The 27021-nt window shown below is 44.4% G+C and overlaps 1 protein-coding gene across 5 annotated transcripts in view; it reads left to right on the forward strand.

The window, feature by feature from the left end:
• Positions 1 to 27021, forward strand: part of MGLL (monoglyceride lipase) — a 137544-nt gene that overhangs the window by 107647 nt on the left and 2876 nt on the right. Inside the window, exons 7-9 of one of the 5 annotated variants that reach the window (XR_014788538.1) lie at positions 8265 to 8480; positions 10955 to 11109; positions 13453 to 13503. Coding sequence is in view for 4 of the 5 variants with exons in the window: in XM_084840174.1 (XP_084696300.1) it covers positions 8265 to 8480; positions 10955 to 11080 (342 nt within the window). In the remaining variant the exon portion in view is untranslated. Of the gene's footprint in view, positions 1 to 8264; positions 8481 to 10954; positions 12902 to 13452; positions 13504 to 27021 lie in introns of those variants that run through there. The other 4 variants (XM_084840175.1, XM_084840174.1, XM_084840173.1 and 1 more) reach the window with 4 other exon arrangements.

A 27021-nucleotide genomic window follows, 5' to 3' on the forward strand; every position in this document is an offset into this window, starting at 1 on the left:
TGGATTTGAGACATTTTGTTTAATCCCACCCACCCCGGCTTGTTAAATCTGATGCATAACTCCAAATCCGTTATGAGTATAGTTTTGAAAGAGCAAGACCGCTGATGAATACCCTCATTATCACCTGCTATGTGTTTAGCAGCGTGGTCCTTGCTGCAGCTATGTTGTTCGGAGGCCTTGCCTGCCTTGGGAAACTTATGGCAGGGGTGGGGAATCTCAGGCCCTCTAACCAAATCTGGCCCTCTTGAGGTCCCCTTTCCCTGCCACCCACGTTTCCTCCGACCACCTATTGTTTGGTGGCTTCTTGGCTTTTGTAGTTTTTTTTCCCATTCTGAAAGTTTGAATGCCTCTCCTAAGGCATGGTGACTTGTAGTAAGACCTTTAAGCTCAAATATACTGGCATTTGGGGTATTTTTAGTCCAGCCCCTTTTGCTTATGGCTCTGCCCCTTTGAGTTTGGTCCCACCCACCACTGGAATGCAGCTCCTGAGAGCTGCTCCAAAATTGAGTTACAGGTAGTCCCCACTCCTGGCCTATGGTCTCGATCCAGCTCTTACTTATTTATGTATTTGATGTACTAGCCACCATATAGCTGATAGCCCTGAGGACAATGTACAATAAAACACAGATAAAATCCAGAATCCACATAAAAACAGAAGTATCACAATAAAATAATAAATGCAGCAATGAAAAGCAGCAGAGGCTAAATCAGACATTAGAAGAACTAAAAATATCAACAACAAAAATACTTACAAGCACAGCAGCAGAAATACTCAAGATGTAAAAGCCTGAGAAAATAAAAAGGGTGGTGAAAGATAACAAAGTAGGTGCCAGGCAGGCCCCTGGGGGCGGTATTCTATAACTGGTGGGCTGCTAATGAAAAGGCCTGCTCCCAAGTAGCCACCCCTCTAGTTCAGTGTGTGAGGACACTCAGAGCAGGGCCTCTGATGACAATCTCAGAGCTTAGGTAGGCAGATAGGGAAGAGTTGCACAACCACTAGTAGTCTCACGTTGTGATATATATCCTCATTTGCATCAAGATACACCCAGCTGACTCAGTGGACCTTAATGAGCATCACTGTGTGGAGGGGTGTCCAGGCCCAAGCCTTCTTCCCCACACCAGTGTTGTTTGCCTGATCCAGGAACATTTCTGAAAAGCTGGTTACATCAAACTTGAAGGTGGAAGAGCTACATCAGGAAAGGATCAAATACATAGTTTCTGTACTGAGAACTTAATAAGACTGATTTCAAAAATCATGATTACCCTGTGACATCAAAGCAACTCAGCTTTTTAGTGGTGTCACATTCCACTTTTCTACTATAAATACCCATGTACTTTTCTTATTACTTATGTCAAACTTTAATTCACTGATAAGATGATGCAGGATTGTCACTGAACATATTCCCACCCCACATGAGTGACTAGAGCAGCCTTCCCCAACCTGGTGCCCTCCAGATGTTTTGGTCTACAGCTCCATCATTCCTGACCATTGGCCATACTGGCTTCTTCTTCTTGTTTTATATTTCGTTTATATCTGTGTAGATGAATACATATCACCATAATTCCATGCTAGTAAGCATCCTGGGGCTAATGTTGGACACGGTACTGGAAAAGTACACCTTCGGTCAGGTCCAACATGGCCATTTTTATGTTTAGATATTCTGATCATGGTGAGAATATAGAAACATAAGGAAGCTACCATATATACAAGGTCAGATTATCTGTCCATCTAGCCCAGTATTGGCTACTCTAACAATACAGCTATTCTTCTCCAGGGTTATAGGCAGAAACTCAGCTGCTGTCTAATCCTTTTAACTGGGGGTGCTTGGGACTGAGGGCATTTCTACACCAGCCTAAAATCCTGCATTTAAAACGGGGCTTTCTGCTTCCATTTTAAATGCAGGATCACCACTGGCTGTCTTTACACGCGCTCCCCTTCCCCCCTCCTTCTCCCCGTATCTGAGTCTTTCATTATCATTGATCTCGCTGCTCTTCTTGCCCCTTTAACTCTTTTCAGGGAGGAAACTGAAGTGGAATACAACGGGGTAATTTGATAGCTCATTATGTGCTATCTATTTAAAAATGGAACAAAGGGCATTTAGTGCAGGAGGGTCACGGTAGGGTCACCGTGTCATGAAAGAGCCTGCAAACTTCCGGGAAGGAGCAATCTCAATCGCAGGATAAAAGCCCTGTGTGAAGGAGCCCTGAATCAGGGACCTTCTGCATGTAAAGCAGGTGCACTTCCACTGAGCCATCCCATCTTCCCAATATTCTGCCCTCAAAGGTAATTGAAGATGAAGGAATTACAGGCCACCCGATTTTTAAGAACAGTTTTTAAAATAGTATGAGAAGCTATGAAGAGATGTCTGAGCTGTGTTCATTAACAGAATGCAAACGGAGGCAAAAAGGGAGCGTTAAAGAATGAATGCAGAAATGTAGGTGGACAGAGACAGAACCCTTTAAGGCCCCACTGGTTTTTCTTACATCTCCCACTCATTTAAAAAAGAAACCCATCCAGAGCTTTCCTCTGAAAGCTCTGATATGAACCACCTTGCTGACAATTTCAAAGGTTTCCACTTTTACAATAAATCAGAGACTGAAGACAAAGCCGCTTTCTCTGCTTGTTGTTCCTCCATTCTTTCACCCATGCTGGACAGTCACATTATGTGACCTGATCATTAACTTCTCAATAATGGTTTGTTTGTATGTTGGATGTGTTTAATCCCTCTTGCATTTCTGAGGATTTTTTTATCAGCACAAAACAGGGTTGGAGAGGGGAAGGGGAGAGAAGGAAAAAGCCATTAGGCTATCTCCTGGCATTTGTGGCTTTATATGGGGGTGGTGAAGGGGGTACGTCATAATGAATTTATCTACATTATTTTACTCTGCGGGAAGAGAACGTCTGTCAATCCAGCCACCCACTCCTTTGTGATTTTTCTTCCCCCAAGAGTTCTTCATCTGTTGCCTTTTAGTAGGAGAAGCGGCTTGAAGCAGGATTGCCTGCGTGTGGTGCTGTGTCACAGCACCAAACAAACAACTTAGCAGTTTTTCGTCTGCAGCCAGTTGCTAAGTAGCCAGAGGAACACAGCGCTTTTGTTTAAATCAGAGAAGAAAAGTCAAATGGGCTTGGGTGAAAATGTCAGGGTACACCCAGCTGCTACAAGAGCGACTTGACAAAATTACAAGCACTTGCCGTGGTTGTTCCATTAGCCAGAGTTGAACTCTCCCCCAACCCCTTCCCTGAGAGGAAGTTTGCAGGACATCAGTCCTTTCTAAATCAAGATTTTCTCAATGGACAAATGAGAAGAGTACAGAGAGAAGAAGAGGGTTTTAGACAGTTAAACACACAGGAAGAAATGCCTTGACGCATGCCTAGCTACTGGCTTGTGGTGCCCTAAGAAAAGTCTTTCTGTAGGAGGCGCAAGCAGGGTGTACCTACCCCCTCCTCCCCCAACAACAGTTTTATGTCTAAACTGAGCTTCTAACACTTGCGGGATCCCCATGATTGTTGACCAAGCCCTCTTCAGGAGTTATTGGAGCAATGTTATCTGCTGTTTGTATTTAATATTTGCCCTGCACCAGGGATTGTTCACCACTGTCTCATGTGGAGAGCTGCATAATTGCAGCCTTTTGGTGAAGAACTTTCTGGCTTTGTTCTGACTCTGCATGCTCAGGCTAGCCATTGGCTCCCTCTGGGTAGCAAAAAGTCTTAAGACTTCCTGTCTCAATTGAGCTTCTGGTGCATCTCTGTATTTCTCTGGTTTTACCCTGATCCACACTTCTGGTTCCCAGCTCTCAGCTCACACCAGACAGCTGCTCATGGCCCATCCCTGACAGATGCCACCATTAGGCAGTTGCCAATGGCTTGAGCCATCAAAAGGACCCACTGCCAATCCAAAATGCTGACTACAGCCACCCAGGCCTGGCGGTTGTCTCAGTGCTGGGTGGCTGCTGGATTTCCTTGGCCCAGTGCCCAGGCAGCTGTGGCTGGCACCTGCTATTTTAATTTCCCACAGTGCCTCTTCGGGCCCTAACATAGCATCGCTCAAGAGTGATGCTATGTTGAGGTGTATGGGGGATTTCCTCACACCACTACTGCCACCACCTATGGGGAAACTGCTCCTTCACTAGGCAGTCCCACCTGTGGGATTTCTTATTTATCACAAATGCTTGTAGTTCTGGGCCTGAGGAACACTCTGCCAGTATAAATCAAGAGTTCCACAAGCTGACCCTTTCCCGCTTCCACCAATTCTATTAGAATACCTTAAACCTCTTAGGAGTTGGTATAAGAGGCGTAGACGTGAGATGGGCACCAACACTAGAGACAAGTTGAACCATTAAACAAGTAATTTATTAAAGGGATATTTTGTACATAAGGGATTACTCATATTTACTTTTTAAAAAAACTGCTTAGTGACAGTTCTCTAGAACTCAAGAAACACTGTTGCTGTTACAAGCCTCTAAGGACTTCTTTTACCTTAGGTCAGATGCCCTAAACTTCCACACCAGCCAAATACCCTTACAACCAGGCCCAGTTTCTGGGCACGGTCTTCCTCTGACACCTAAAGCTCCTCCCATTGTATTACTGGCTGCTTGGACAGTTTATCTGGGTTTTTACTGCCTGCTTGTATAACCTTCTGGCAAGATCTTAGGGCAGCCTCTTGGCATCACACAGCCACCTGCTCCCTACTGATCTTCCCCAGTCACCTAAAGTTATCCTACAGAGAAAAAATAGCTATTCACTTTCTCCTCAGCTTTCTCTTAAATCCTTCTCAAACACCACACCAACCAGCAGACCTTCTCCCTCCCTCTCCACAGACTCTTTCTGACTAAACTGTCAACTGTCATTTCCCAACCATTCTTTTCCGCCTAGCTAGAATCCCCAGCCAACCCGACTTGCATTTACCTGATCCAGGCCCCATCTAACAATAGTCAAAGCGATTGTCTCTCTCTCTCCCCCTTGAGAATGTCGCTAAGCAACTACTACGCAGGCCTTTGACCATAACAAAACAAAGCCTCAGGCCTACTCATATACACTGTAGGCAGCTTCAGAGGCCACACAAAGTAAACCTTACAGAACCAGAAGTTATATACAGGCATTCCTTCACATGGTGCCAGTGACACTGTGGAGGGATTTAAATGGTGGGTGTCAGCAGGAGTGCTTGCCAGCTAGAGTAGCTGCTGCTGCTTTCCAGGTAAAGTGAGGGAGGCCCCCCCCCATGTTGGGGTGAACACCAAGAGCCCTGCCAAACTTGGATGCCAGCTCAGATCTCTCCCTCTGCTACAGCCAGGTGGAATGGCTGCTACCAGTTGAGGTGGGGAGGCGCCTGATGGAGCCGGTCTCTCAGCAGAGCCAGTGGAGTGGAGCCTGCTTCCCATCTCTACCTCTGCTGCAGCTTGATGGGGTGGCTGCTGCCAAGTGACAGTTGAAGGGCATGGGAACTTTGATACTATTTTACTGATATTGTTATTTATTGTTGCTAGTGACACATATATAGTGTTAGGTTGATATTGTTGTTTTGCTTAGAATTGAGATTTTTAGCATTGAAATATTGTGCTGATTTTTAATTGGTGCGTCCAGCACAGTTTTTTTATGGAAAAGCAGCATATAAATTAAAATCCAACTGCTGTGACAAATTTGCGTGACACTTTGCAGATAAAATCAGTCATATCCCTGCCAGCTTGGATGCCATAGTTGATACAGGCCAAGTGGATGTAACTTTGGCCCCTGCTTTTCTAGTTATAATGGATACTTTTCAATTTCTGTAGCCGAAGGATGTGGACAGGATCCTTGGAGAAGTTAGTTCTACCACTTGTGTGCTGGACCCTTTCCCTTCCTGGCTTATAAGAGCAGCTGGGGGGCGGGGGGGGGGGGAGAGACAGGCTGAGTGGATAAGGATAGTGGTGAATGCCTCTTTACAGCAAGGTGTGAACCTGTGGTAAGAGCTTCTGTTTTAACTTTTGTAAACCTCTGAGAGACCTTTGGCTATGGAGTGGTATAGAAATGTAAATAATAATAACAATAATAATAACTCTCCCTGAACCCCACGGTATTGGATGATTTCCAGGCAGTCTCCAATATTCCATTCTTGGGCAAGGTGCTGGAGCATTTGGCTTCTCAGCTCCAGGGATTTTTGGATGAGGTGAATTATCTAGATCCATTTCAGTCCGGTTTCAAGCGTGGTTATGGAACAGAGGCTGCTTTGGTCACCTTCGTGGATGATATACACTGGCAACTGGACAGGGGGAGTATGTCCCTTTTGGTTTTGCTTGGACCTCTCGGTGACTTTTGATACCATCAAGCATGGTATCCTTCTGAGATGTTTATCGGAGATGGGATGGAGAGGCATTGTTATACAGTGGCTCTGGTACTTCTTGGAGTGGCAATTTCAGAAGGTGGTGCTGGGGAATTCCTGTTTGATGCCATGGCTGTTGGTCATTATCTCCATGCTATTTAACATGTACATGAAATGTATACACTAAGAGAAATTTCCAGAGTTTGGGGGTTTGGTGCCTCCATATGCTGATAACACCCAACTCTACTCTCCTTTCTATCTAAACCCAAGGAAACTCTTGTAGTTCTAAATTGGTGTCCAATGTCAATAATGAACTGGATGAGAACAAACAAATTGAAGCTTAATCCATTAACAGGGATTCAGCCTGCGCTGGATGGAGTTACACTCCCCCTGAAGACTCAGTTTCGCAGTTGGGTGTACTAATACACTCTGCCCTGAACCTGGACGCCCAGGTTTCAGCGGTGGCCAGGTGTGTGTTTGCGCAGCTGAGGCTAGTACGCCAACTGCACCTCTTCCTAAAGATGTTTGATCCAGCCATGGTCGCACATGCCTTAGTTACATCCTGTTTGGACTACTGTAATGCACTCTATGTGGGGTTGTCTTTGAAAACTGCTCAGAAGCTACAGCTGGTCCAGAATGCTGCAGCCAGACTGTTGACCAAGGCAAGTTACAGGGAGTATGTTATCCCCTTGTTACAACAGCTTCACTGGCTAGTGGTCTGTTTCTGGTAGGGATGTACGAAAGTCACTTAACGTTTCGTGGATCTGCTTCGTGGGGGGGGGGAGGCGCTCCGTCCTTCCCCCCGGAATCCTCAATCGGGGGGAGGTGCTCCATCCCTCCCCCCGGAATCCTGCTCAGCCAGCTCCGCTCTGCGGGGATTCTGCGGATCCACCGGCCGGCTCCGCTGGCAGCCGGACATCCCGCCGCTGGGCAGCAGGGACACAAATGGCAGCAGCCGTAGCCACCGCTGTTTGCGTCCCTGTACTTAACCGTGATAGGCTACGTAAATATTTACGTAGCCTATCACGGCAAAGTAAAAAAAAAGGCGTACGCAAATGGCGGCAGCTACGGTGGCTGCCATTTGTGTTCGCTATTTTTCGACGTTCTAGCCTATGTAAATATTTATGTAGGCTAGAACGGCTAAAAATAGTGAACGCAAATGGCGGCCGCTGTAGCTGCCACCATTTGCGTATGCTGCGCCCATATGCTCCGCCGCAACCGCCCCTGCTGCCGCCGCCGCACCTTACGTCGCCGCCGCCGCACCTTCTGCCGCCGCCGCACCTTCCACCGCCCCCGTCTCCGCTGCCACCACCGCACCCACCACCAAAGCCGTTGCATCCGCCCCAGATAAGTGCCGTCCCAGGGGTTCCATGGGGCGGGCGGGGGGGCAGGAGGCCGTTGCACCATGGATTCCGGGGGAATCACTGGAATCCGTGGCGGAATTCTCCGCCATCCCTAGTTTCTGAGCAGAATTCGAAGTGCTGGTTACAGCCTATAAAGCTGTATATGGCTTGACACCGGGCTGCATGAAAGACTGCCTTCTCCGATGCAAGCCTGCCTGGGTCCTAAGACCTTCGGGAGAGGCCCTTCTTTCGATACCACCATCTTCAGAGGTGTATTTGATGGTGACATGAGAGAGGACCTTCTGAGTGGCTGCTTTGGGGCTGTGAAACTCCCTCCTGAAGAAGGCTAGGTTTTCTCCCTCTCTTCTGTCCTTCTGATGGCAGACAAATCAAGTTTTATTTATGGTTGTAAGCTGCCTTGAGTGCCATTTTTCTTGGTAGAAAGGCAAGGTAAAAATCAAATAAATTAATAATACAGTGTCGGTGCCTTCCAGACTGTGGACCCCTGTGACAGTCTAACCACATGGAGAAAGGATGTCTCAAAATCTTTAAAACAAATGGCAGAGAAGATGCATCAGGAGCTGACTATTTCTAATGTTTCTAAAATGATATTTTCTTCCAACAGGTTGATTCTTACACCTCGGACCCCCTGGTCTACCATGGCGGCATGAAAGTCTCCTTTGTCATCCAGCTGCTGAATGCCATAGCCAAAATAGAGCGCTCTCTCCCCAAACTGACTCTCCCCATCTTGGTGCTCCATGGCTCACCTGACAAACTCTGCGATATCAAAGGCTCTTATTTGCTAATGGATACTGCAGCAAGTCAGGATAAAACACTCAAGGTCATCTTGTGGTTTTTTTGGTGGGCTCAAGGGAATTGTGTTCATTGTGTTGTGGGTTATGCTGTGCTTTGATTGGGCTTCTTTCCAGCATATGTAGGGCCCTGTAAAGGAAAATCTCACCCTGTTTAAAAGCATGCCTGGACACATCTCTTTATCTTCTGCAGGCTCAAATGAGCTAAACTTTGGGATGGCAATTAAGGAGACCTTTCAACCCCTTTCGTACACCACAGACCTAAGCTCATTTACTTGGCAGTGAATGCCATTGATTTTAGCAGACATTGCACCCATGGAACTGTGCTTAGGATAGCACCCTAAAACTGCAAAGATCATTGTTGGCTTGGGTGCAGGTCCCACCTCTGTAAAGGCACACAGAGTACTTTCTAAGGCTCAAATAAGCAAGGGCCACTCTATCTCTGCTCACTTCAGAAATGTGCAGTGAATTAACTAGTTATTATTAGCACATTAATTCATCTCTGAAAATAATATCTGGATACATACACATCAGGAGAGTAAAGTTAGGGCATCTCCCATTGACTGGGTTCACACAACGTGACAACCCATATTCAAGGTTGAGTATGAGTTGAGTGTGGGTTGTTGAACCATGAGTAGTTGTGTTGTGTGAACCCAGCCGTTCTAATCATGGTTTGTTAACCACAAATAACCCATGAAGAGAAGACATGGTTTGTTGTTGGGCTGTAAACTCTGGGTTAACAACCATGTCCATGGTTAATAAACCATGGTTTGTTAGTGCAATTGAGTTCACACAACACAACAACCCGTATTTCAACAACAACCCACACTCAACCAGTACTGTTGTGTGAACCCAGCCTGTGTGTTTAAAACCCCAGAACAATAAAATATTTCCTGTGCACCATTGGATTTTGAGCTTAATCCATCCTCAGTCACAGGATATATTGCATAGATGAGTTGATGGAGCAAGCAAACATGCATGATTTTTCCCCTTATAGCAGAGAGAGTTGTGCATGGGAAGTGATGTGTGCATGGGAGTAGGCATATATGAGGAGCTGGCTGAGCTCCCGTCACTAAAAATGTGAGTTTTAGCAGAACTAATGAAGTTGAAATTAACCTGCCTACAATCCTCCCCCCTTTCCCACTCTATGTGTGGATTTTTCTGCGGGGGGGGGGGGGGGGGCATCCAAGATCAGATCTCCTCTGAGATTGCAGCTCTGTCTCTGAACTCAGAGAAGGATTTCCCAGGGCCCACAGGATTGCCCTGTTAGTAGGAATTCAAAACAATACAATATTTAAATTACCCTTAATTGTATTCATCAGACATTTTGAGTGATTTAAGAAAACACCTGCTCCAGCAATAGGGCAGTAAATCAAAATGGGAAAGCATTTCTATTACACATTGTTGAACAGCTAGGAACAGACTTACTTATGAACCATTGTGAAGTGTTGATAAGGATGTATAGTATGGAGCATGCAATGTAGGTTTGCACAAAAGCCTGCTGAGGCGCTACACCTGTGTCTCAGTGCATTCAATCCATGATAACAATTAGTGGCTAAAATTAGTTGAATTGTGGGGAGATGTAGAACTAAAAGGGTCTCTTGTTTTGTGCAGCTTAGCACCACCACTTTTTGTGGTACCATTAACAGCGTGCAACTGAGCATTAGGGGAAAGGTAACATTAAACGATATTCAAGTGCTATTCTAAAAATGCAGTTATATTTTAGAAGTGCATAGATGGCCAAGGTTGCCATGTGTGTGTATAATCAATATAAGCTGGTGAAATTCTTTAAGAAATTGTACAGGGCCAATTAAAACTGAGGAAATGTTTAAAAGGGACACAGCTATATATAGTATTACTGTTAGAGATTTGGATTTCATTTTGGAATTGTAGCCTAAATCAGAGATGTCACAGTTGCACACCTTGCTGCCTTTGGTGAGTAAAAATTACTTCCCAGCAAGGGAAACTTTCATGAAGCCCTTTACTTTTAGGCCATAAATGACTTGATGTTCTACCTGTGTGCTAGTGACTTTTTTGGGGGGGGCAAAACTGGCTTAATGTGTACAACGTGATGTGGTGATGGGCAGATGGCATTAAAAGGGAGATTAGGCAAACTCATGGAGAATCGGTCTGTCAGTAGCGTCCAGCTATGATAGGTATATGGAACTTCCGTAATCAGAGGCATCTGGTTGGCCACTGTGGGAAACGGGACGCTGGACTAAACAGACCATTTGGTCCAACAAAACTATTCTTATTTGGCAAGAAAACCGTTTCAGATTTCTTATGTTAACACATTCAGATTCTTTTTTCTTTTTTGAACAAGCTCTACCATCCAAATACCCACATTAATCACCTGTTGTGCTCTCTGGGGCTGCCTCCCCATTTACAGATCTTCTGCATCCCCTTCAAAGTTTCACCACTTTTCCTACTACACTTCCCCTTGCTACCTAGCACATGTTACAGGGTTTTTGCCTTTAACCATCCTTTTTCATTCTGGTTGCAGGTGTATGATGAGGCTTATCATGCCCTCCACAAAGAGCTTCCTGAGGTGACTACTTCTGTTCTTAAGGAAATACAAACATGGATTGGTCAGAAACTCTCAGCAGCTGAAGAAGCCCATCATTCTTAAGAAAAACGACTCTGAGATCTTCTTAAATGGTGGTTGGGATATTCTGGGAAGGGAAGTTTTTTTTTAATTCTTTCTTTGCAACCTCTCTTTGGGAGAGGGAAAAATCTCTTAAAGGGACTCCTGAAATATATTGTTTTTAAACAAAAATTCCTGTGGCATGGGGAGGGGAGTTACCATGCAGCTGTTTAAAGGTTATTCCACCATTGGAAAGAGCTAGGACAAGTATCAGAACAGACTTCCCACCTAGGAGCGCTGCATTAAGGGACTTCTTTGAATCCCTCTCAAAATCCAGAGCACTTTCCCCCCTATTCTTTGTTTTCCAAGGAGTTCCTGAGGTGCTGAAGTAATTTTTTATACTGCAATAATCTTCAGAATGTTTTAAAGTTTGGCATCTTCTGTGTCATTCGGTTTCTATTTTTGCCAGATTAGAATTCTTCCCTCATGTACTTTCAAAACTGCAAACATACCCAGGAAAGTCATTGCCACATGGAGATGGAGTTAGAAAGGACGTTGGGCTGACAGTGGAGCCTTTCCACATGCAAATTCAAAACTGATCATATTTAAGATAAGGTCTGGTCAGGCTGAAGGGCCAAAGACAAGGTGGAACCCATTAGGCCACTGTACCAGCACAATCACCTTTGCACTCTGAAACGATGACATAGCTTAGAGCCATTTACTGATCAGCCCAAGAATTGGCTGCACCACCAAGGAGCAGGACTAACATAGAATAGTGTATCTAGAAGTTTAAGCATGCTAAAGAGATGCTGCTGCTTCCAGAAACCAAATCTTACTTCTTTACGAGAACTGTAAATACTCGTTGGGGCTGCTTTTCATGTTACTTGTGTTACTGATAATTTAAGATGTAAAATCAAAGTTATATTTAAAGAGAAATATTAAATTTAATATATAATGTTTCTATAGGTTGCTCAGAGATATCTGGAGGAGGAAGAGAGCAGAGTATGGAATAGATGTAGGGGTTGCCATTCCTTTGACTGATTTCCCTTTAGGGTACTTTCAGACAGCACGAAGGCAACTCCACCATGTTGTAAACTGAATGCAAGTGTCACTTGAAAACAGGGAATAGCCAGGCATTGCTTTTCCATAGTTCATACACTCCTAGTTTTAATTAAAATGGGCAGGACAGAAGCAACACACCTGTTGGGGGGCTAGCAATTCTTCCCCCCTTTCCCTTATTCTTACCAATATTTGGAAGGAAATAAAGGGAGTAAGAAAAAGAAGCCAAAGTAATGAAGAACAGAGGGGTATTCAGCCATCATAGACAAGGGTCCTGGGTTAGTAAAACGGTACTGAATTATTCTCAGTCTGTTACATATGGGGCTTTGGAAGCTTGATCAGTGGAGCAGGAGGGCGAGACGGAGGTTAGTGATTTGCAATACATGCCTGTGGGGTGGGGGGATGTGTGGGGCTGAAAATTGTGACAAGGAGAGCCAACTTGTTGAGTGGTTGTGCTGGTGCATGTGAGAGAGATTGTGATCTGTGCAGAGGGCCTTGGATTTGTTCTTGTTTGTGGTAAGCTATTCAGGGGTAGGATGTTGAAAGCAGGCAAGTTGTGTGGGATCTCTTAATCTTAACAGTCTTTGGGGTATCAGCCTTAAATGGGACTAGTTGCTTGACCAGCCCAGGAAAAACATAAAGGGGCTGCCCATAGCTAGTCACATACTTGCTATCCAGCTATCAAATAGTGCTTCCAGACAGCCAAATCTGCCATGGTTGTTGAAATACTGTCTAAAATCCCACACCCCACGCCCACCCCAGACACATACAGCATGAGCATTATATAATTTGTCAACCTTACTTTGCAAGAAAATTAATTATTATTATTAGTCCTCTGTAAAATATACCAGTTAGTACTGTTGAGCCAAGCTCTGGAAGAGGAACCAGTTTGTGCTTACACTGATGTTCCAACTGTTTCACTGGGAGCCTGTAGCAATCTTGCTATACAAGAGCGTCTCAGTTCTGCTTTTCCCATGCATTCTTGCATGAGACTTACCACTGTGACTCATGAGCTGCTTCAAAATTTGTGGATTTTCTACAGAGAAAGCCTTCTGCTTTATTTCACTGGGATATCACTATTCCCAGTGACCATTAGACGTATGTGTAGTCATCAGTCATAAAGTTCTCATATTTTTCTTACATGTTTTTTCGGTAGGAAATTCGTAAGATTTGAACTGGCCTTTATTAGCCAGGTGGCCAAGATGTATCAAATGTAAATTGTAAAGGGAAACATGGTCTGCGGGATTCCAGAATACAAAATTAGTAATTACACAAAACTAGACAACAATACTGGCCCATTTGGCCAGATATATCTATATTCACAAGTCTGATATTGATTCCCTTCTCATTTACCACAGCTTCCTTACCTCTTTCCCTGGAAGTGATTCTTATTCGCCCCAAGGAACCAGGTAAGTGGCTGTTTATAAGCCTGGAATACAGAGCACAATTTCTACAGAGATGCTCTGCTAAATTCACCCAAACACCAGAGCTCAGCAGATGGTAGAGACCCTAGACAAGGTCTAATAAGTAACCCAAAGAGAACTGAACAGATATCTAAGACAGTATCCAACACAACACTACTGCTAACATAATGTTATGTTACTGGTAACATAAATTACATTGCACTAGTGTAAACAAGCTCTAGCACAACATCAATAGCACTTTCTGCCTTGACGGGTTTTCCAGAGAAAACCATTGCGCCTGCAAGTGCTACTGGCTTTGCTCTAGAGGTTGTTTACCCTAGTGCAACATAATTTATGTTTGAGATAGTGTGAAGTTGGATACTGCCCCAGCTGCCTAATCTGTACTTAGAGAAGTGCTTCCTCTTTTTTCCCCCTTTGATCTTCCCAAGACATTGCAAGAGCACCACACCCTGCCCTGTCAAATTTTTAATAGAACTTCCCATGTGTCTTACAGAAGCTATAGTTCTGTCCCTCTGTTTGACTTCCAGCTTTGTACTGAGGCAGAACAACATACTATTGTTAGTGTGATCCCCACTATTGAGGTTTTCAGTTGGGCCAATGGTCTGTAATGCAAAACCACCCAGATTACAAGAGTTTCACTTCCTGCCTCCAAAGCCCATTCTTTTTGGGAACTGTGAAAGAGAACCTTGTGTAATAATAAACAGCCCCCAAATCTAACTTTAATTAGCTCTGATCTGTTCACTAATAATGGTGTGGCAGAAGCATGACACATCACAAGACCTCAGAAAGAGAAGCACTGTAGGAGTAACAGTTACCTGCTTTGCACAGGCTCTTGCAGATCATCTAGACAAAAACTCTTCTGTATAGAATTAGTTATGGCTATTGTGAGGTGCCTAAAACTCCTTTTTGACAAAGCCCAAATTAGCTCCTGGTTGCAGGTTTTCTAGGTCATTTCATAACACAAAAAAATAGCCCTAACGTAAGAGTTAGGATATAGCTGAGGTGATGTCCTGTTGTGTACGGATGGCAGGAGGTATTTCATCTGTAGAAGCCCGGTGGCTTAGAAACAGCATTGCATACAGCATGAACTTAATAGCATTCCTTCTCCACTCCATGAGCTGAGGAAAAAAGGCATATTGCAGGCAAACTAAGGTAGAGACCCTTGCAATTTTTAGGCCTTAAAAACAATCAGGTATATTGCATATATAGCAGTGGATGGCATAGAAGTGAAAACACTTAGGAAAAGCACGTTAAAAGGCAATCAAGGAAGAGATTATTCCAAAGATGTATGTGTTAGCTTAATTCTTCACCTTTTCAAGTCAATTGGGAGTTTAGCCACAGTGAAAGAAATCTAGGTCAGTACTGCCTGCACTGGAGAACAAGTGTTTTTTTTAAAGAAACAAACTCCTATATATGTGAGAGCACTGCTCTCAGTGCTCTGCTGGTTCCTATTATATACATGGGCAGGAGGCTCTGAGTTCAGTGCCTTTGAGTAAGTTTGTCCAGATAATTACTGTAACTCCTGAGCTCTGAAGCAATATAGAAAGAAGGATTAAAACTATATTTATTCAACACTCTACATAGTCATGTTTGAAAATCAGATGCTTAATCAATGGGAAAGTGAAAGTTACTGTTTAGTCATTTTTGGTAAAGATATATCTTGGGGGAAATCCAAACAAGAGGGTGAGTTAGGGATGCCTTGTTCCTCTTAAGAGCCCAGTTGCTGGGTGATGCTACTCACCTTGAACTAGCCTTTCTCAGGCCTATGGAACTTTTAAAAGAACAAAAACTGGCTGTCTTAACACTGAGTAGTACTTTATTTTTTTAAAAAGGTTGTTTGAATAATTCTCATTTTGTTGGAAAATAGAAATAAAATAGGCCTTGCATTCCAGCTGGGATAAAATCAATGAAAGTTTGTAAATGGAATTATGTTGAGGATTTGAAACAAACTCCTAAAGCTCTTTCAGCTGCAGTTAAACCCATCGAGTCTAAGCTTGCTCATGTTGGCATGTTGAATTTCTTCAATGAGTGAAGGTCACCTAAAAAAGGAGGTCACCTAAAAAAAGTAATGGGTTATTTGAGGGTTGTCTAACCCTCAAACAACCCCTGCCACCTGGGTTCACATGACATGGCAAGCTGGGTGCCATGAAAAAATGGCGCCCACAGGCACCCAGCACAATGCAAAATTAAGCCATGGTGGGCTGTCATGTAATGCAAACCAGGTCATTGTGCGTGACCACAGCTGGCAGGCAGGGACACCTTCAAAGACAAAACAGGGAGAGCCTGTGACAGGGAGGCGAGAACAGGCCCATAGCTTGTAGGCTGTTTATTGCCAGAGTTGTGCAGTCTCTCACAAGCTGTGTAAAGATGGGAGGAGAAATACAGAGAAATGGTTATGCTTTTTGGGGTCTGGCATGCTTCAGGAACCTACCATTAAAGCAGCTGAAGGTGCTGTCTTACCTCAAGCCTGAACAACTTGTGACTCACCAAACATGCCACATAGCCTGCAAACTGCTTGGCAGCTCCCCTGTTCTAACAATAGAGGCAGGCAACAACCAGATGGACCCCCCATAGTTAGTGGGTGAGCTGTGCAGGCCTGCCCTACCCATACTGGAAGCAAGGAGGACATTTCTTTAAAAGAAGCATCCACAAAGCTTTTTTTATTTTATTTTAATGCACACAGTTTCTGGAGAGCATGGGACTGTTATCAGCTTCCAGAATGCTGTGCTGGCACCAACAGGGAGTTTCCCTTTGAGAACATCGTTCCTTTATGACAGAGCAATAGTTGTGTGTAACTAATGTAGATATCACTCGCCACTATGTGCACCGGATGTGGCATGTCAACCACCCTACTCATAACATGTCTGGCACAGCGTTTTATAATGAGCCTGCTCTTTTTATATCCATGAACTTACCACTTTGATGACATAATCTTACCAAGATAACTTATTTTTCCAAGTAATTTCTGAGCCGCTATATCTTCTTGTTCCATTTGTGCTCCAGCTCATTCAGTACTATACACTCACATGCATACACACTTGAAACACCTGTACTTACAGCAAAGAGAATGTGTACAACTTAGATACTTTTGAGGGGTGTGGGAACTAAAATGTATACGGACATTAATAATAAAGATATGTTTTCTGACTATGGCATGATTGAGACCATTTGTATTGATCCAGTTATATCAGGACATGTAGAAAAGCCTCCTTTTCATAAACACGGAGTAATAACCATGGTTTAAGCCAGTGGATATTTGATATGCAAACCAACCATCAACTGAAGGACTCCCTGAAAATGAAAATTCCAGGTCTTCACAGAATACACAGGGGCATGCACATTTTCTCTTGTTCATGATACTGGATTGTGGCCAGCAAAAACATTTTGTTTTCCTAGCAAAACAATGCCATTTTTGGAATGCAGACTGGTATACCGCATGAGTTAAGTGTTTTCACATGGTTGAAAAGGAAGGACATGGGCACAAAGGATAACCCTAAAATACAATTTCTCAAACATCATAAAATGGTACTCTCCTACGCTTGTTAGGCCTTCCGTGTCCCCAACTACACAACCTAGAAACTGCATTGAGCATATCTTCCCAGCTCCTACACCACTCTGCATTACTTCACTCTCTGCCCAGCTTCTGCAACATGCGCATGCACATTCACCATGCCACTTGGTTTGAAATACCTCTATACACTAGCTCCTTCCCAGCCTGAGGTAAGGGTGCCTACAGTACTTGAGGACTTAAAGCTTCATGCCTTCTAGCATTCCACATGTGTGTGTGTAAAGCGTTTCTACCCCATTCTTCAGGTGACATCTATAATAAAAGTGGATGCATATCCGACAGCATCATCACTCCAAGCCTGTGAACCCTAGACACTTGGTATGCATCTGAAGGAGAGCCTAGGGGTGTATTTGTTGTTCAGTCATTCAGTTGTGTCCGACCCTTCGTGACCCTGTGGACCATAGCACGCCGGGCCTTCCTGTCCTGCGCTCTCTCCCGGAGTGTGCTCAAGTTCATATCCATTGCATCGGTGATGCTATCTAGCCATCTCATCCTCTGCCGTCCCCTTCTCCTTTTGCCTTCAGTCTTTCCCAGCATCAGGGTCTTTTCCAGTGAATCTAGGGGTGTATACCTTGGGGTTATTTGGTTGTTAAAGCACATTAAAGGTGTCTATGTGTTCAAAGTTGGCAGTACATCTTCAGTCACTGGGTGGCAGGCTTCCCTGCCAGTGCATAGGTTTGCAGTTGATGCAGCTTGAAGCCAAGGGGGAGTTGTCCAAAGGACAGTAATACAACTGCCCCCTCCCCCTGCTCAGGGGCAGCCCTGCTCAGGGGACAAGTGGGCAGACCCCTTCAGGTGGCAATAGGGATGCACCATGGCAATGACCGTGCCTAGGGGTGCCAATGGCCAGGTCTTCCCTCAGATGGAGCAGGCACAATGTATTCTGCTCTCACAACTGTGAAACTATTTGAAAGCCTGACAGTGTCAAACAGGACTGTTGAACCTATGCAAAGCCAGGTGTGTTCACTAGTGATCAAGATAAAACAAGACAATCCCTGCTCACATATGTTCTAAAAGACATCGTAAAAGGGAATGGGGAGTGACAGGTGGGGGGGCATCCACCCATTCTTAAGGTTTAGTAAAAATTACAAGCTGAAACCAGTTCAGGGCAAGGAGGAGCCTGATGGAGCTGGTCTTCCTACAAGGCTGATGGAATGGCCCTGTTCCCCATTTTGTTCCTCAAAGTGGGCTAGATGAAACAACGATCCGGTGGATCCACAGTTGCCTACAGAATCAGACTCAAAGAGTGCTTCTCAATGGGACCTTCTCAAACTGTGGAGAGGTAACGAGTGGGGTACCGCAGGGCTCAGTCCTGGGCCCAGTGCTCTTCAACATTTTTATGAATGACTTGGAGGAGGGGGTGCAGGGAATGCTGATCACATTTGCAGATGACACAAAATTGGGCGGGATAGCTAATACTTTGGAAGACAGAAGCAAAATTCAAAGTGATCTGGATAGACGAGCACTGGGCAGAAAGCAACAGAATGACATTTAATAGGGATAAATGCCAAGTTCTGCACCTAGGAAAAAGAAACCAAATGCAGAGCTACAAAATGGGGGATGCTTGGTTCAACAGCACTACAAGCGAGAAGGATCTTGGCATTGTTGTTGATCACAAGCTGAATATGAGCCAACAATGTGATGTGGCTGCAAAAAAGGCAAATGTTCTTTTGGCCTGCATTAATAGAAGCATAGCTTCCAAATCCCGGGAAGTACTAGTTCCCTTCTACTCAGCACTCGTTAGGCCTCATCTGTGGAGTACTGTGTCCAGTTCTGGGGACCACACTTTAAGAAGGATGCAGACAAGCCGGAGAGGGTTCAGAGGAGAGCAACAAAGATGATCAGGGGACTGGAAACAAAGCCCTATGAGGAGAGACTGAGGGAACTGGGCATGTTTAGCCCTGAGAAGAGAAGACTGAGGGGAGATATGATAGCGCTCTTCAAGTACTTGAAAGGTGGTCAGAGAAAGGAAGGCCAGGATCTCTTCTTGATCATCCCAGAATGCAGGACACGGAATAATGGGTTCGAGTTACAGGAAGCCAGATTCCAGCTGAACCTCAGGAAAAACTTCCTGTTAGAGCAGTACAACAATGGAACCAATTACCTAGGGAGGTGGTGGGCTCTCCCACACTGGCGGCCTTCAAGACGAGGCTGGACAGCCATCTGTCAGGGATGCTGTGACTTGGATTCCTGCATTGAGCAGGGGGTTGGACTCGATGGTCTTGTAGGCCCCTTCCAACCCTAGTATTCTATGACTCTGTGATTTCCCTGTACTGCAGCTTATGGAGTAGTAGGTTTCTTGTGATCCATGTTTTGGGAAACTCAGCCTTCAGGGTTAAGAAGTCCTATTAGCAATAAGCTACACAAGATTGATTCCCATTCCACTCTCTCACCCCACTATAGAGCCCCCCACTCTCATAATTTTATTTTTTATTAACATTGCCTAACGCTTTTAAATATTTCAGCCAGCCGTAATCTCTTCTTCAGTAACAAAGGCAACTGTGTTCAAAGAAACTCTCTTCTGCCACATATTTGCACCTGCTGCCTCCTAAGAGTTCATCTTCATTTTTTTTTGGTAGAGTTGTTGAGCTGAGAGGCTGCTAGCCAAGTATCAGAGAGAGCTACAAGCTGCCAAAGCAACATTCAGTTCCTTTGTAAAGGAAAGGGGGTGCAGGGAGTGGAATCTTCAAGCTAATCAATCAGGATGGATTTTATGACAGGTCACAGGAGAATGCATGCACAGCTACAAGAGCAAGTCAGCCCAGAAGAAGGCAAAATAGTGCTGGCACTTTCAACTATTTCTCAATATTCAGATTAAGGTTGGGTCATGTTTTTGTAGACCAATCCAAGAAAAGGGTAGTATGTAAGGTTTTATCTCTTCCTGAGTAGGTATGGGAAATGCATCCCTTGGCACAAATAGTAAAAGCATGCCACAGGTTTCTCAAGAGCCGCCTGGGTTGGCCCATCCACTTGAACATTTGCCCTGCATTGAAGCTTGGTTGAAAGACTTCCCGACATGGAAAGGAGATGGTGTAACAGGTGATTCAAGGATTTGGAGAAGGATCGGGGATGAATTTTGGAGACAGCACAGACCTCAAACGTTAGGAAACCTCAGTTCCTGTCCTCAGCATCTAAATGCCCAGCCATAAGAACAGCAGATCTAGATGCCGGAACAGCCATCATCAAGAACTGGGCTTTGTCTGCATTATTTAATCTGAGTAAAAATTGACTTGGCCGGTGCCTAATATAGATATACAGTTGTGCAGGGATATCACTTTGCACCAATTTTGGGACAGGGAGCGTGAATTCAAATCCTTTCATGCATTACGGGAGGAATTTGGTTAACCAAACATAGCTAATCAGTTTCTCCATCTTGAACACTTCCTCACATCAATTTTGAACCAGCTACCTATGCAGCATCTATACCACCAGAAATCCTGGAAGATCTGTCTAGGTTAACAGGCCTGCCAAGAACAGTCATCTGGTAATGTAGATGGTTTTGAATAGATATAAGGTAGATATACCCTACCTCCATGAAGAGTGGAATAGGGAGTTGGAAGGCCCCAGTCAACCTGAACAGTGGTCCACAGCACTCCTGTATATCAAAACATCCTCCTTCGATCTGGGTATGTGTCTCATCTTAACAAAAACTATTATAACAGGCTTCTAGGATGCCATCTCTGAGGAATTGGTGATGGGAGTGGAATTCTAGTCCTGCGTTCACATGAACTAGAGCTGCCTAGTTTTCAGCCCTTTGGGGGCTGAATTATTTAGTCCTGGAAAGTCCGATATATTTCAAAGGCATGCCTGTTTTGTTCAACAGTGCAAGAAGTTATCTTCTTCCATACAATAGAGTAACAATTTGCATCTTCTGTCCTTGTTTGAACTGACAATATAGCAATGTAAGCACAAAGAAGGTAAGCATAAGCTTTTCTGGAGACTTAAACACAGTAGTCAGCAATTCAGTATACATTATCTTTCCAGTTTATGTGGTATTTTCCATGTCCCCCCTCCCCTTTTAAACTCTTTTTGTCTGTTTGAGAGTGTGTGGGTGTATGGAGTTTCATACCTGAACTACTGCTGAATATGGCATCACTGGGTTGTCTCAAGTGAAAGTCCTACTTAAAGTAGACTCACTGAAATGACTGTGACTTAGGTTGGAAACAGTGGGTTGTATCCAATGTTAGTCTGTTTCTTGGGTAATCTGGGTTCTCTTTGTGTATTTTCCTCTACTGGCTTTGGCCGTTTGCCATAGCACTAAAAGGGTACAATTTCAGTTTGGTTTACTGGGATTTCAGTTGCTTTATTACCGTTTGTGAAATTGCTCATTCTTCTGTGTGATTCGTCCACTGTAAAACTGCGATACAAAACATATATTTATACGAAAGATATATCTGGGGCACCATCACAACTATCCAAACGCAAAAGCCTCTATTTACAGGAAGCAGAAGATGGGGGGGGGGATAATTTAAAACAAATGGGACAAGCCTTCATAGCACAAAATAGCCCACAGCTTTTTAAAAACAGGTTTTACGCATAATCCATCAGTAGCTTTTATTAAAACTGATGGTGAGTTCCAAATGCAAAGCTCTTTAAGCCAGCACTGCTTGTTTGCACAATAACAGCAAAGTAGACGAAGCAGGATGCAGTGAAGAATTGGGTAACCTTAATACCACTTGAAAAGAAAAACCACATGACTGCGCCTCAACCCTGAAGCCAATTCTGAAATAACTGGGTAGATGCTGGCAAAACACCTTAAGTGATCTGGGTTTTCCAACTCATTCAACTTTTATTTCTTCCTGGCTGGAGACAGTTCTGCTTTTTGAGAAATGTAGAATGTGGAGATGAGATTGAAACATGGAATCTAGTACTTGCATCAGCCCTAATCAAATGCAGACTGCTACGTGTTAAAGTAGTATGTTTCATTTGACTAATCCAGAATTACAAATGTTGCTGTTTATCAGCTGATAAATCAGTTTCAGCAAAGCTCACCCAATAGCTTCGAGATGAGTTCAGCATGACCCAGATATTGTCAGGCATTTCTTGGACAGCAAATAACGTTTTAAGTTATTAAAACCAGCACCACATACTTGCTAAAGCAAAACTAATGCCTCTACCTTCAGTCATTCATTGTTTCGCTCCTAATTCCTGGTTGTACTTTGGCGACAACCTCAGAAGTACAACCATTCCTCCATATGCCACTCATAAGAGATAAAAAGCATTACATGGCTTTCCATGCTGCATAAATACTGGCTGCCGTATTGCTAACATCAGCAGAAAGGAGATATATGCTTAGCTTGGCAATGCAAATATTCTACCTACTTATGTCTGGCAATTCATTGATTTTTGGACAGGTTCTGATCATTTATACCAGGAGTGGACAACTTCCAGGGGCTGGGAACTGCATTGCCTTCTCTGTGCCCCCTCCCCGCCACCGCTGGATTTGCCACTGAAAATTAGTGGCAGCAGCAAAAGAACAGCAATTTTGCTTGAAAACAAGGCATGTGTGGCATGCGGACCTCTCTTGGAAGCAAAATTGTGCTAGGAGTACCATTTTGGTATTTCAAGCAAAAATTGCCACTTTTTTTGCCAGTGCTGCCACCGCAGCAAATTTGACAGCTGAGGAGGCAGTGGTCCATGTGCCATTTGTTGCCCACTCCTGATTTATATGAAAACTATTTTTGTTCAAAAGAAAGCATTACCTAGTTGGATCGGACCAAAGGTCCATTTAATTCAATACTTTGTCTCTAAGAATGGCAGCCAGATGGCCTGGGAAGCCAACATGCAGAGCATGCTGGTGACAGCAGCTTCCCCCCTGCTATTTGTTCCCAACATCTGGCACTCAGAGGTCTACTCCATCTGAATGCAAAAGTTCGATTTTTGGCTGTCATGCCTAATATCGGACTTCCTTGTATGAATTTGCCTTTTAAAAAAAATCAATGTAAACTGGTAGCCATCATCACATTTTGTGCTGATTAATTCTAATTAGCCAGTGTGGTGTAGTGGCAAAAGTGTTGGACTAGGAGCTGGGAGATCCGGGTTCTAGTCCCCACTCGGCCATGGAAGCTCACTGGGTGACTTTGGGCCAGTCACAGACTCTCAGCCCAACCCACTTCACAGGGTTGTTGTTGTGAGGATAAAATGGAGAGGAGGAGGATAATGTAAGCCGCCTTGGGTTCCTTGCAAGGGAAAAAAGGCGGGGTATAAATGCAATAAATAATAAAATAAATAAATAATAATAAAAGCTAATGATACATTGTGGGACTAAATAATTTCCTTTTGTTCATGAACTGGCTACTGATCAGTTTAATGAGGCAATCCAAGTTCTAGCATAGAAAATTTTCTGTTTATTCACTTTGTTTACAATCTTACAGCAATGTTGTTAAAGCAAAAATTTAAAGACTCAAAGATAAAAAGATCCATTTATCCTTTGTTCATAGGGAAAGGGTTTCACCTAAGCCCAACCATTTCAGTTGCCCTTTTCTGTATTTCCCCCCGCGCTATAATTTTTTTAGATGGTTTGTCAAAACTGTGCATCAAAGATTTGTAATAGCTTTATGATACTTGCTGTTTTATTTCGAGATCCCATTAGATTACATGTGGAGCTAGGAACTTTGTCCTACCATAAACAAAGCATATTGTGCTACCTTAAAGACTAACATGTTTATTCTGGCATAAGCTTTTGTGGACTATTATCCATTTCATCAGATGTATCTGCCCTGTTTTTGCTGCAATAGACTAACACACCTACCCCTCTGGAAACTGTCCCATCATGTGTCACTTTACACTTACACTTAGATTGGGGGGTTCAGCACACGAGGCTGAAATACCATCCTTACTGGGACTTTCTGCTTCCGGATTCTTTGCAGGATTAAGAGTGGCTCCTTTACACGGGCAGACATGGGCTTTGAGTGGCGCAACAATGCCCTTAGACAATGAATTCCATAGCCAGCATACACAGTGTGTGGGGAGGGGAAGGTTCTTCCCTTTGTTCTCATGTTCAGAATTCAATTATCAGATTTGGGATCTGGGTGGAATGTTATTTGTTGACACAGTGAGGTGTTCACCTTGTTTTGTGGAGAAAAGGCAACCTATTCAGACGAATGGACTCAAGTCGCAGGAAGCCAGATTCTGGCTGAACATCAGGAAAAACTTCCTGACTGTTAGAGCAGTACAACAATGGAACCAATGACCTCAGGAGGTCATGGGCTCTCCTCTCCCACACTGGAGGCATTCAAGACGAGGCTGGACAGCCACCTGTAGGGATGCTTTGCCTTAGACTCCTGCATTGAGCAGAGAGTTGGACTTAATGGTCTTACAGGCCCCTTCCAGCCCTACTATTCTATGAGTCTATGACTTCCTTTCTCAGCAAGTTCTATATATTTCTATATGTTTCATTTTACAGCCAATAGTTGGTGCTGTGATTATAGCACAATGCCATCATTATACATGGCTGATAGATTGGATTAACATCCCTTATCGTTATTCCCGATATTTTAAAAAATGGGATAAAGGTAATGAACTGTGGGAGGGGCCCTGGAGGCTGATGACGTCACGTAAAGGACCCATAAACTTCTGTGAGCAACCAATCTTGATCACACAGATGTAAGCCCTGTGTGAAGAAGCTCTGGTTCAGCAAAATGGGAAGTAAAACTTTACTCAGAAGAAGGAGCAGAGAAAAGTGGCATAAATTATGCTGTTGGACAGGGGGGTAAGCAACTTGTAGACCAAAACATCTGGAGGGCCACAACTCCCGTCAAGTCTAGTCAGCATAGCCAATGGTGAGAGATCATGGGAGCTGTGATCTCCATATGTTTTGGCCTACAAGTTGCCCACCCCTGCTAGAGGATAAGGAAGAACCAACCCTCAGGCAATCCCAGGAGTCCTAGCTTGGGGTTGGATCCAGACTTGGTTATACTTAGAGGAGACCCATTGTAATCAATGGGACTTCAGTTAGTCATGACTAAGGGAGCAATCCTACCAGGACAGGCGGCTACCTCCGAACTCAGAGGCAACTGCCTAGCCAATGAAGGACAGGAGAAGTGCAGAGGGGATCATCCCCTCTGTGCTTCAGCCACCCTGTATTTGTGTCTAGACAGCTGATTTCGGCTGTCTAGCCGCGGGAAGTCGGGAGTGGGGGAAGCGGAGGCTGGACAACATGTTGGCTGTGTCATACTGGCATTTCCACCTTCCCTGCCCCAGCATGCCCCAGGAACACCCCATTTTTGCCGCTCCATGCCCCTCTTCCAAGCGCAGAGCATGGGGCTGTTTCACACTGCCAGAAGGCAGCACGGGAAGGAGTGAAGGTCAGTTCTCAGGGAACTTACCTATCCTATGGCTGTCTAGCCACTGACTACTGGCCACAGGACTGCACCCTAACTGAAGTTATTTATTTCAGATAATCTACTTTAAGTATGACTAAGCCTGGACAAATTCCCTGTGTTTGCATTTACATGACACTGAAGACAGGTGGTTGATGGCAGCTGGCAAAGAGTCATGTCAGAAGGTCTAAGCAAGAGTGGCTGGCTGGGTCACCTCTTAACACAGGAAAAAAGGAAGCTGATTAAACCAACTCAGACCCTTGGTCAATCTAGCCCAGTATTGTCAGCACTGACTGGCAGCAGCTCTCCAGGGATTCAGGCAGGAGATACCAGGGACTTCTGCATGCAAAGCAGGTGCTCTACCAATTTGGGACCTTCTGCATGCCAAGCAGGTGCTCTGCTACTGAGCCATGGTCACTCCTCATTTACTCATTAAAGTGGTGAATGGATGCCCTCGATTGTGGTTTGGCAAACCATAGGACTAGACAGGACTGGAGAGAAGAGCCCACCAGGCCCAGAAACTCTAGTACTTACTGTGGAGAAGAAGAAGGCCTTTCAATATTTCATCCAGGATGATCCGGTGTCTAAGCCAAGCCCCGTCACCTTAGCCTCTGTTTACTTATTTTACAGTCAACAGTGCAGCTGATGAACCTCATATGTAGAACTGTTCAAAAGCCTTGGGTGAGACACAGATCTGAGGCAAACAGCCTCAAGAGTCCAGAGCAATTGGAGCCAAAGTGGGCTGGTCCTGAGGCTTTGGAACTACCTCAGAAGTTTTTACTCATTTTTTTGCCCAAGTTGATACATGTTTGTACCTCTCACAATAAGATGCCAGACAGAGGGCAAGTGACAAAAAGAAGCGGGTGACTGACGGTTGTTGCTTCCAATCAGGGAACAATTTTACCAGGGCTCTACTTTGATTTCCAGTCGCAGAGCTTTTGTGAGGGACATAAAGGAACATATCACCAGAAGCTATTTCAATGTTTTCAGTGTGCTTTGCAGCTTTTAGGGGCCCCAACCTTCTGTTAATTAACAAGATGCCAACCCTACTTGATAAATACCATTTGCTATCCTCACCCTTGCACAGGTGTCTCCTTTGTCCTGCCCTTATCACAAATTACTAAAGCACAATCATGGGCACTCCATTCAAAGTGCAGAGCAAGGGACATTGTTAACACAGTTTTGAATGGATGCAAAATGTCCACTCTTTTACACCAACCTGTGCACTGAAATAGCTTTTAAGCACAGAGCTCACTGAAGTGAGTAGGGGCTCAGGTGGAGCAGAAGGGAGAGGCATGAAACAATTAAAATCCTACATTTCCAGTCCTTTATACTACAGAGGAGCAGAGAGGGGTGTGGCAGCTCTTTTGTTGGAAAGAAGGCCCCAAGCTGCTTAATTCATTCCCCACAAGGTTCTGATTCTATTTACAGGAACAATGCTGTGGTAAAGAAATAAGCAGGTGGGGGGGGGGTGTCAGTGGCTTTTCCAGGTGACACCTTTATTTTATTATAAACCAGTACTGGAAAAAGCACAGACCATAGCCACTGCAGTCACCACTGGACAAGTTACGCATGCAGGATGAGTTTGCCAGTGCAGCTCAAGATGTCTCACAG

Source organism: Heloderma suspectum, chromosome 2 (genome assembly GCF_057233095.1).
Source record: "Heloderma suspectum isolate Gila_16-S chromosome 2, 16-S_ref, whole genome shotgun sequence".
NCBI lineage: Eukaryota > Metazoa > Chordata > Lepidosauria > Squamata > Helodermatidae > Heloderma > Heloderma suspectum.